We start from the raw sequence: 11689 nt of genomic DNA on the forward strand, positions 1-11689 counted from the left end.
CCGGTCAAAACTTAGTTGCAACCCATTGACTTTTGTTTTTTTTACTAAAACGACATCATTTTGATTTAAAAAAAAATCAATCCAAGCGACCTGGTGACTCAGTCATAACCTAGAATCTGGACCTTGGACGAGGCTGGCCACCTGGCTGGGTCTGAAAACTGTACTACTACCATTAATAATTATGATGATAATGATGATGATGATGATTATAAAAATTAAAATGAAAATACTAATATTATTGATGATGATGATGATGATGATGGTGATGGTGATGATAAAAATTAAAATAAAAAATACAAATATTATTGATGACATAATGATGATGATTATAAAAATTAAAATGATAATACTAATATTATTGATGACATGATGATGATGATGATGATGATTATAAAAATTAAAATGATAATACTAATATTATTGATGATATAATGATGATGGTGATGATGATGATTATAAAATTAAAATGAAAATACAATTATTATTAATGATAACAACAATAAAAACAAAATTAATAGTAGTAATAATAATAATTATTATTGTGATGGTTATGGTGGGAACAATATTGCTGTTATTACTACTACAAATAATAATAATAATAATAGAAATAATAATGATTTTTATTTTTATTTTTTTAATTGCTGTTTTTTTTAAATTTTGTATGATTATAATTTTTTTTATTTTATATTTTAATATTTAATTTTTTAAGAATTAAATTTTATAAATTTTTTAATGGAGTGTTTTAATTTTAATGACTAGTTTTAAAAAATTAACTCTTTATAAATAACAATAATTCATTAAAAATGGCCATTCTAGTCTAGCAAACCGACACCACAAAATCTAAAAAGAAGTAGCAAATTCATTATCAAATGAGGCAACTCCATGCAAAGACCGGTGAGGAGAAAACTAGCCAGTTCATGGTCTTATTTGGCGGCCAAAAGCTTCTAGATACCCGTAGTAAGGACATCACTGAATACAAATGGCAATATATATAAGTGTGTGGTTAGTATCGCTATTAAATCCCACTCAGTTATCATAATCTTCTGTCGTTATCATAAACAGGTCTCTTCTCCTTGGAAATTAACCAGCAACGATTACATTAGATACATGGAAAGCTCCGAAACGCAATTAGATTTGGTGCAAAACGGATCAGGCTATGACATAGAAAAAGAAATCAAGGCCTTTGATGAATCAAAGGCTGGTGTTAAGGGTCTTGTAGATTCTGGGATAGTAAAAATACCACCCTTCTTTGTGGTTCCAGAAAAAGTAGTCTCTTCTCAACCGACTCCTGCCCATCTTCAGATTCCTGTCATAGACCTCGAAGACATCCGCGATGATCCTGTTCGACACGAAAAGGTAATCAAGGAAATACGAAGTGCTTTAGAGATATGGGGTTTCTTCCAGGTTGTGAACCATGGTGTATCAAAGGATATTACGGAGGGAATGATTGAAGGAGTGAAGGGATTTCATGAGGAAACAAATGAAGTCAAAAGGGAATATTATACGAGGGATGTGAAGAAGAAGGTGACTTACACTAGCAACACTCTTATTCATAAGACAAAAGCAGCGGATTGGAAGGATACCTTGTATTTTCGAATGGCTCCTGATTCTCCACGTCCTGAAGAACTTCCAGTTGTCTGCAGGTAACTATATATATATTTTTTTTAATTTAAGGTGGAGTCAGTAATCAGTTACCCTGCTATGAAGTTTTAGAGTAACACTCTTATTCATAATTAGTAGTTAGTAGAATACTTAATACTTTTTGACACAAGTGATTCATTGCGATGTAACGTTCTGAACCTTCCAAACAAATCAAAGGAGAGAAGACGGGCATTTCTTTTGCAGAAATCTCTTGGAAAAATAAAGTTCTTACTCCTTTCACCAAGAACTCCTGAAACATCATACTTGCATTTAAAGAAACGGCTGCATCATAAGCAACTCCAACTGAAGGGTTGAGAGGGAGAGCCTATAAGATGCCAATTATCCCACCAAAAGAAAAAATTGATTAAACTCCAAGTTGATTCGTAGTATATCCTTTGTAGGCTCTGTAATTGCTATAAAATGCATGAATTCTGATAAAAGTAACATATAAGAGCATTTTGTTTTCTTACCACACAATTAAACACACTAACTAGAAAGATATCTTGGGATACAGTTCTGAACTAGTTTCACATGTTGCAGGGAAACAACAATCAAGTATTCGGCATATATAAGGGGTTTAGGGGATACCCTTCTTAAATTAGTATCGGAGGCTCTTGGACTCCATCCTAATTATCTGATTGAATTTGGGTGCGCTAAAGGGCTCAAGATTATGTGCCATTACTATCCACCGTGCCCTGAGCCCAACCGAACTCTGGGAAGCAAACCGCATACTGATCCTGACTTCTTGACTATCCTTATGCAAGACCATATTGGTGGTCTCCAAGTTTTTCATCAGAATCAATGGATTAATGTCCCTCCAATTCCAGGAGCTTTTGTAATTAACGCTGGTGACCTTCTACAGGTTAGTACCTTGTTCTTGTGATTTCTTTCACATACATCTTTTCACCTTTGTCTGCAATTGACAAATTATTGTATCAAAACAGCTTATATCAAATGGAAAGTTCAAGAGCGTTGAGCACAGGGTGCTGGCTAATCACAATGGCCCAAGAATATCAGTGGCCAGCTTCTTTGCTATTTATGACAGGATTTGTGGTCCAATAAAAGAGTTGCTATCGGATGAAAATCCTCCGTTGTACAAGGAAGTCCCTCTCATGGAATACATTACTCAATACATGTGGAAAGAACAAGATGGAGGAATAACCACACTTGATCGTTTCAGGCTGTGATTTTGGAAATTAGAGTACGTTGAAGTCTACTTACTCACTCCATTTCAGTCATTCCAAAATTTTACATCTGAGCAGCCTCTGCTCGGGGAATTCATAACATTTAAGTTTCTGGTGGTGTTTGATAAGCATTGAATGCGCATTTGTGTGTTGCAGTCAAGAATTTATGCTTGATTTTTTTTGTTTCAGTTAATTTCAGTGATGCACTTGAGAAACCGAACCATTTAGCATATCAGATTACTCTGTGTTGTATGACTCTGTGTTGTATGGTAGTGGCAGCTACACACCTATCTACATGATCTTATTCTTGTCGTTTTAGCTAAACCATGAAGTAATAAATTGATAAGACTATTATACTCTTGCCAAGGACAGCTAAATAACTGAATTGACAAAACAAATTCTATTTTCTTGAATATTTTCAAATCAATAAAAGGAAGAAATCAAGAAATTGAATGACCCAAGACAATCAGTTCAAGAACACTGAGCACACGGTGATGGCTAGTCACCTTAACTGGTCCAAGAATATACGTGACAAGCTTACTCGTAACAAAATCTTACCCTTCTTGAAAAGGACTTGATGGTGGCTCCCTTGCACTTGGTAATTTCATGCTGTGAAATGGAAATCACTGAAGCTTCCTCTGGTACTCTATTTGGTTATGAACTTGGAACGAGAACATATTAGTTGCATTTGTTCCTTATTTTGTTATTCAAAAGTAGCACCAAATTTAATAATTACCCAAGTTTGCCTGTGCAGAAATCTGAGGGCATCTATATCTCCTTTTTCTATCTGTTTGTTTTCAAGATTGCCAAAACTTTATTCTTCTTGTTGGTATTTGAATCATCCTTGTTTGCATATTGAGAGCCTCCTCCTGGTTTTTCTTTCAGAGGATTTGATCATTATTTTGCATGGTACAGCAGCTACAGCTATCTGCGCTTTTGTGAATGCTTGCTGAAAATGCCTTGTGTCTTCTAATTAAGTGATCGTATCTCATGTTTCTAAGATTGAAAATATCCTTCCCTGAGATCTCAGGTCCATCTTGGAACAATCTGACAGGCAGAAAGCAAGGATATGCTTTGATTCAGTATTCTAATTCATTTTATAATGCAATGCTTGCCTATATACATCACCAATCCCTCAAATTTTAATCATATCTCAGTAAGAAGTAACTTTAACCTACCGTTTCAGGAAATACTGGAGAGCGTTGTTCCCTTCCAGTCCCCATTATGCCCAAGTATGAACCTGATTTATTAAATCAATATTCGAGTGATCTGCTCACCATTTTTTATAACTTTTAAGATTTAATAAATGATGTTAGAAACTGAAGCTGATCTCACATGCTTTATTGATAGCACAAACAGCCAGTTCAAGTTTTTAACAAGTTTCGTTCTATCACAAAACAGCTAAGAGATATGAACAGAGGGCATTTCTAGGGAGGAGGTTATGGAGAGATGAATGTCAAGCTTACTTCAGTCATTCCATGGAATCCTCTCATGCCTTGAAATCATCTCTCAAGCCTTAAATTTCACCTTCTATCATTTCATGATGAAGTTCATTCACTGACTTGCAGCATCCCAAAAATCCAGATTGGCTTTTCTGACACAAATTTTATAGTCTGCCTGCCTGCCAGCCAGGGTTTACCAATGGACTTCAGAGATTTTGATAGCAACTTTATGACAACATCCACATTTTTTGCAGCTCTTAGATAGGCTTACTTGAGGATGAATCCCTTGAAGAAACAGACGTTTTTTCCGGCTGCAATGTCAGCATATGAAAGGAATTTTAAAGAGAGCAGATCATGAGAAGTATTATTTGGACAATTGACTTCCAACCTCGACGAGAGTTATTTAACTATTTTTTATGGAGGCAAGCCGGCAGCATTCAGTAACAACTCATAGTTTTAGGTTGGGAATCTAACTCAAACCTCTTGTCATCTAATTGAAAGATTGATTTATTGTTTATTCCTTTTTGTCTCAGTCCTCTCTCTCTCTCATTGTCCCTTTTGTTTGTTTGTGTTGACTTTTTTTCCGTTAGAGGTCTCTTCTCCTTTGAAACATAACAAAATGGATCTGTCTGTGATATAGAAAAAGAATTACAGGCTTTTGACGAATCAAAAGCTGGTGTCAAGGGACTTGTAGACGCTGGGATAATTAAAACTCCTCCCTTCTTTGTGGTACTAGAAAGTGAAGTCTCTTGCCAACCAAGTCCAGCCCATTTTCATATTCCTGTCATAGACCTGAAAGGCATTCAGGAAGATGATATTCGACGTAGAGAAAATGTTGAGCAGATGTGCAATGCTTCAGAGACATGGGGGTTCTTTCAGGTTGTGAATCATGGTATTTCAAAAAATGTCATGGAGGGAATGGTTCAGGGAGTGAAGGGATTTCATGAGGAAAGAATGAAGTGAAAATGGAATATTATACAAGGGACACGAAGAAGAAGGTGACTTGCACTAGCAATTCTCTCCTTTAGAAGGCAAAAGCAGCAAACTGGAGGGATATTTTCGCATGGCTCCCGACGCTCCAGATTCTGAAGAATATCCAGAAGTCTGCAGGTAATTCTTTTTTCTTTTTTCTTCAACTCATTTTAATCCACGGTTATGACATAGATCCTTTAATTAAAAACTCGCAGCTAGTTCTAGTCAAATCTTTTTCTGCATAATTTTAATTTTGACTGTGGAGACTATCAGCTGAAGAATACTTCATGGTAGTCTAAGATCTCCACGAAAATGCATTCCCTGTGGCAGAAAAAAGTGCACATTCTTTTTATACAGCGCAGCTTATTGATGAAAAAATATTTTGGGTGGTGCTCATATTTGATAACCCGCATTGATCTAGAATTTGCCATCATTTTATCTATTAGTCTGCAGACTTGCCAGTCCAGTGTCCTGACTGCCAACCTGCAGTAGAGCCTGCAAGCTGCTTCTCAGAATGTCGATGTAACAGGTGAAGCTTGTTTATATGATGTTAGATCTCACTCTTACCCAGCATCATAAATCTCCAAGTTCAATTTGCAATCCTACATAAATCTCTACCTCATCAAATTCGGATAGCCTTTTAAAACATGCTGCATTTGTTTAGGTACAACAGTTACTGTGTTAAATTCTGCCGGCTAAGTTTTTTAAGTTTTTAGGCAATAAATTTATAGTAACAAGTATTACTTGTCATTATGTTTTATGCAAATGCACCAGCTTCTGTAATAAATATTAGCACCAGCGAGAACAACTCCCCTGTATTGGAACAGAGCAAAAAAGTCCAAGGCTGAAGAAATGAAGCTGACCTAGCTGACAAACTCTAGTGTGCGAATGCCTATGAAACTTCTGTTGATTTTGGTTTTGAAGCTGTTGAGTTTCACTTATTGCAGGGAGATAGAAATCAAATATTCAGCATATATAAAGAGGTTGGGAGGAACTCTTCTTGAATTACTATCAGAAGCTCGTGGACTCGAGCGTAATCATCTGACTGAAATTGGGTGTGCTAAAGGGCTCCCCATAATGATCCTGACTTCCTGACTACCCTTTTGCAAGACCATATTGGCGGCCTCCATGTATTTCCACCAAGATCACTGGGTTGATGTCCCTCCAATTGCTGAAGCTTTTGTAGTTATCATCGGTGATTTAGTACAGGTAAGGACCATACGGTGGCACTACTTTACAAATCCTGGAACATTTCATGACCTATTTTGTGCTGATGATTTTTTTGCCAAACATTGTTCAACTTGATTTGTTTGCTCTGACAAGTTATGTTATTGAAACAGCAAGTTCCAGATATCTGAGCACAGGGTGCAGGCTAATCACATCGGTCCAAGAATATCAGTTGCGAGCTTCTTCGCACTCTATGACTGGATTTGTGCCCCGTTAAAAGAGCTGATATCAGATGAAAATCCTCTGTACAAGGAGGTTCCGCTGAAAGACTACATTGTTCAATACAGGTGGAAAGAACGTGATGGTGGCATCTCTACACTTGATCGTTTCAGGTTGTGATTTTGAAAATGAGAACACACTGAAATTACCCTGTTCATTTCATATGGTCATCAGAGACCGTTAAAAATTCAGTAAATTTTCCTTCTTGGCAACCTGAAGGCTGTCAAAGAACTCTTTTGGCCACGCTATGAACGGTGATAAGATTTGAATCTGTGATCATAGTATTATTATCTAATAAAGCATCTAAATTTTTAATTTCGACATCAACAAAACCCTGAAAGTACTTGTATCTGTCGGTGTTGAAATAAGCATTGTTGCCATTGCGAACCTGTGCTTAGTATTTTGTTGTTTATGTGAATTGCAATTACACTCTTGAAGAAAATGACTCAGTGCAATTTCTGTCTCCACATTCTTTCTGCAAAAAAATGTATCTATCTCATGAGGGTTATCAGTCTCTCTTGGTACCTCATCTTTGTACTGCAACAATTTAGTCCTTGTTCTTGAGCTTGAAGCAGAATAGGGTTTTTTTTTTTTTTTTTTTGGATTTTTTGGATGAAGGTTCAACCATTTGAACCTTGAGCAGGAATATAGAACCTTGAGTACTTTATCTTCCTATTTCTGGACTGCAAATAATTCCTTGGAGAGTTTGTCCATCAATTAATTAATTTCATAAATAGCGTTTTATATTTGTTTTTTTTAATATTTTTTTAGAAATATATTAAAATATTTTTTTATTTTTTAAAATATATTTTTAACATCAGTACATCAATAAAAAATATAAAAAAAAATTAAATAAAAAAAATTCAAATTTTTATTAAACAGCTTTTGCAAAACGCTACCTAAATGGAATCAAAAGAGAAAACCATTTTGGCACAATTATTTATTTTATATAATATTCACGTTAATTACATTTTGCAACAAATACCTTAGTTCATATATATTCAACAAAATATACATTCTCAAAATAAAGTGAAATGCATAGTATATATAAAAATATTATACCTTAGACAAGTGCATTTCAAATAACAATTACAAATATTATTTCTCTCAAAGTATTTGTTTTATTTTTATAAATGGAGCATTGAGAAAACTAAAGTATTTATTTTATATTTAAATTCAATTAAAAAATAAATATAAATATTTTGTACTAATATGGCAAGATTTATTTGTATACCTCAATTGAAAAATGAAAGTGGCAATTGCACAGGAAATTATAGAGTTGACACAGTGTAGAGCTAGAAAAACTAAAAGAAAACATTAAGTTGCATGGAAGAGAAAACAATTAAATAAATTAAAAGCTTTTAAAGTAAGTATATAAATAAAGCATGTAAGTAATGCAGTAAAAAAAAACATTAACATAAAGCATATATCTAAAAAAATAAAAATAAATTGTAAAAAAAGCAATAATAAAAACTTGGGAAATTATGTATTGATTTTTCTTCCGGGGTTGACCAATGAAAATACAACAAGTGTTAAATAATGTAACATAACCATCTAGTAGGTAGTCTAGTGGTAAGAGTTTAGGATTAAGAGGTTTACTTTTCCTATAATTTTAGGTTCAAGACCTGAGGTTGTTAATATTAATGGTCACAGGCTTATATAGTCATTAACTTTAGAGCCCGTAAGGATTAGTCGAGGTGCATGCAAGCTGATCCGGACACCTTCACATGAATCAAAAAAAATAAAAATAACAAAAATGTTCTAACCCCTAAACTTACTTGTGATACCAGAAATTAAACCAATCTAAAAATCAATTTTTAACTAGAAAAAAGTATTAATTAGGCTATATTTAGTAGGAGGATAAAATTTAACCTCCAAGTTGTTTTGTCTCTCACCTACTTTTTTATTTTAAAATACATAACAAAGATTTTTTTTCTTTCTCATTAGTCATTATTAATTATTTAATTATTTTCTCTCATTTAACTGTACATTCTTAAAATTCACTTTTACGCTCTTAAAAACTAAAATATAAGTGATGCATAAAACAAAGAACAACGAAAAAACAATTAAAAACCAGAATTTGATGAACAAAAAGGTTTTAGACATAAACTTTAAATTTATAGTTTTATTAATTCTAATAAATTCTGTCTCTTTAAGAGATTTAAAATTCTTTTAAATAGGTTAGAAACTAGATAATAAAATCAAAATCCTAAAATATAAAAAATAATAAAAAAATCAAAATAAAATATAAAATCCAGAAAAATCAAGAAAAAATAATATAAATAGTTCAAACATTTCTACTACTCCATAAAAACATCTATTAAATAATATATTTACAACAAATCCTCATTTGATTTGTTCAGATTTTTCAATTTATGTAGGCATGATTGCATCAATAAGGTCTAAAACATTTTTCATTATCGAACTCCCATTTTTTTACTCATTTTTATTATTTTTTTTCTAATAAAAAACTCGGAACATGTTCATTGTCTAATTTTAGATTTTTTTTCTTGTTCAACTTATGAATCATAAAACTTGTTAAAGTTAATTATTTTATAGAATTACCAACAAGTCATCCTAAAACATCACACCTAAAATAAATTATATTATTATTTATTTTATGACTCAAATACCTATTATGTCCTTGTTAAAAACCTGTCTACACTAACATACGTGTCTGTTTATGGTAGAAGACTAGCATGAGATAAGATGATTTGAATCTAGATGAAAAAAACAAGGCGCAGTCTTCATATTTTAAATTGGAGGATGATGATTGATTATTGGGATTTATCTCATTTTTTAAAATGAGCCCATAAATCTCTTCTTGCTCAATGGATCTTTGCATGGTCAAGCTAACCCCGACCAAATCTTTTCATAACAAGAATCCTAGCAAAAAAAAAAATTACAAATAAAGACCAAACAATATAAATATGTGTGCGCCTGTATATATATTTAAATAAAATATTATTAATTTTAAGGGGTATAACTTAACTAGTAAGGTTCTAAATTTGTTTTTTAGAAGTCATCAATTCGAGTTCTAATAAATCTCAGAATTACTAGATTATTCTTAATCAAGCATCCTCATAAATAAAATATCTAGATAAAAAAGTCATCAATGGATCTTTGCATGGTCAAGCTAACCCCGACCAAGTCTTTTCATAACAAGAAAATTATTCTTATACAAGCATTCTCATAAAAAAAAATTACAAATAAAGACCAAACAATATCATGAAGTATGTGTGCGCGTGTATATATATTTAAATAAAATATTGTTAATTTTAAAAAATGTAGTTTAATTAGTCAGGTTTTAAATTTGTTCCCTAGAAATATCAGTTCGAGTCTCATAAACCTCAGTTTTTTGGAGACTTACATGATCGTTAACTTCAGGGCTCGTGAGATTAGTTAAGGTACGTGCATGTAGATCCAGACACCTATAATAATAATAATAATAATAATAATTTACCTTGAATGTAACTATATGGATAAGATTGCAGTTTATTGCAAGAGGGAAAGTTAAATTAAGAAGGTATTGTCATAGATACTTTTAACTTAGAAATTTATATTTATATTAAAAAAAGATATTTTTTTTAAAGAAAAAACAGAATATATTTATAATAACATGGAAACATTTTTTATTTTTACTTTTTTATTTTTTGGGAAAAACAAGACATCAACATCCAAATAACAAAACCCTTTTAGGATTATTCTACCAATGAATCGATTCTTTGATAAAAATCAAAATACTTAAAATGATTTCTTTATTTTTTGTATAAAAATATTGCCACCGTATTATTTTTTAAAAACAAATTCATTGAAAATAAGGTAGCAATAAATCTTTATCAAACATGTCCTCAACAAATTCAAATAATTCCACACGCACATTCAAACATGTTCACAAACATCCAAATATAAAGATTTCTACACTGAAAAATTAATAAACGATTATTTTAATAAATATTCAAACAAAAAAAAAACATTTTAAAAAGACTGTAAATCAAGACTGAGGTTCGGACAGTAGCTTTGAAACGAAGCTTCTCATCTTTTCTAGCTTTTGATCTTGTAGATATGAGAGCTGTAGGAAGTAGGAACCTCACTTACGGGTCAGCTTTTGTTACCAAATGAATTTGGATTGGCTTTTTGACAAGACAACCTTAGCCAGATTATCCGACGGTACTAGGTTATAACCAGCAAGAATTCTATGGGTAACAACTCTTGTATTATTACTTATTATGACTAAAAATTCAAAAAAATAATATCCTTTGAAAAAATAGACATAGATAAAGAGCTGAAAAGAAGAAAAAATAATTCAATTTAGAGTTTTTGATATTTTTTAGAGTTCAATCACAAGATTTTTAAATAATTAAATATTAAATTAAGTTTGAATCATGACTCCAATATTTCATAATCAATTTCATATATTATGTATTCAAGATACTATAGAGTAGAATAAATATTTGACCAAATTAAAAACCATCTTCATCAAAATAAGACAACAAACCCACTTTCTCGTGCCATCAACAAGATCCATTATAGAAAGTCACACGTTTATATTTCAGAAAATTAAAAAAAAAATCATGAACAAACTACCAAAATAAAAAACCATAAAATGAGCTAAGAAAAATTAAAAAACGACTTCACTTTATATTATAATATAAAGTGCTTCCTCGTGAATGAAAGTGAGAAGTGATAATAAAATCCTTGAGGAAAAAGGAAAAAGGAAAAGCAAAGCTTCCACTTAACTTTCATGCATCACCCATTACCCATAAAATTGAGCTTTTTGACCAAAGTTTTTATTATGAAGTTTGAAGTTCCAGAGACTTTCAAAAACTTCTGGAAGTCCCCCATCATGTTTCATTGACCAACCTCAGAGGTGACACGTCATTCCAAGTCCCATGCTATTTTATTCACACAATCATCACCTTATCTTATAAATTATTCATTTATTGACCCTCTTTTGAAACCATGAGCCCGGTGGATAATTAATGGATACATCAAGTTGCTTAC

At 32.2% G+C, this 11689-nt stretch overlaps 2 protein-coding genes across 19 annotated transcripts; both read left to right on the forward strand.

Annotated features, from left to right (window-relative positions):
* Positions 1-916: 916 nt before the first annotated feature.
* Positions 917-7000, forward strand: LOC133670091 (1-aminocyclopropane-1-carboxylate oxidase homolog 1-like). Of its 18 annotated transcripts, none has more exons than XM_062090544.1 (8): positions 918-1643; positions 2182-2503; positions 2586-2842; positions 4012-4057; positions 4227-5377; positions 5686-5768; positions 6187-6448; positions 6580-7000. In XM_062090544.1, exons 1-3 carry the CDS (start codon positions 1108-1110, stop codon positions 2826-2828), a joined length of 1101 nt encoding a protein of 366 aa, XP_061946528.1. In that variant the 5' UTR covers positions 918-1107; the 3' UTR covers positions 2829-2842; positions 4012-4057; positions 4227-5377; positions 5686-5768; positions 6187-6448; positions 6580-7000. The 18 variants fall into 18 exon arrangements, with proteins under 18 accessions (XP_061946522.1, XP_061946529.1, XP_061946532.1 ...); XM_062090547.1 differs by having other exon boundaries at positions 4522-5377; XM_062090538.1 differs by having other exon boundaries at positions 917-1643; positions 3711-5377.
* On the forward strand, positions 5331-6805 carry LOC133669894 (deacetoxyvindoline 4-hydroxylase-like). The gene is made up of 3 exons (XM_062090222.1): positions 5331-5377; positions 6187-6294; positions 6580-6805. The coding sequence occupies exons 1-3, from the start codon at positions 5331-5333 to the stop codon at positions 6803-6805; spliced, it is 381 nt and encodes a 126-aa protein (XP_061946206.1).
* Positions 7001-11689: the final 4689 nt, after the last annotated feature.

Source organism: Populus nigra, chromosome 12 (genome assembly GCF_951802175.1).
Source record: "Populus nigra chromosome 12, ddPopNigr1.1, whole genome shotgun sequence".
Lineage (NCBI taxonomy): Eukaryota > Viridiplantae > Streptophyta > Magnoliopsida > Malpighiales > Salicaceae > Populus > Populus nigra.

Coding starts and splice junctions, on each gene's coding strand:
- LOC133669894 (XM_062090222.1), top strand. CDS start 5,331: ATGGCTCCCGACGCTCCAGATTCTGAAGAATATCCAGAAGTCTGCAG. Junction 5,378..6,186: donor GAATATCCAGAAGTCTGCAG/GTAATTCTTTTT, acceptor CACTTATTGCAG/GGAGATAGAAATCAAATATT. Junction 6,295..6,579: donor AATCATCTGACTGAAATTGG/GTGTGCTAAAGG, acceptor TTATTGAAACAG/CAAGTTCCAGATATCTGAGC.
- LOC133670091 (XM_062090538.1), top strand. CDS start 1,108: ATGGAAAGCTCCGAAACGCAATTAGATTTGGTGCAAAACGGATCAGGC. Junction 1,644..2,181: donor GAACTTCCAGTTGTCTGCAG/GTAACTATATAT, acceptor CACATGTTGCAG/GGAAACAACAATCAAGTATT. Junction 2,504..2,585: donor ACGCTGGTGACCTTCTACAG/GTTAGTACCTTG, acceptor GTATCAAAACAG/CTTATATCAAATGGAAAGTT.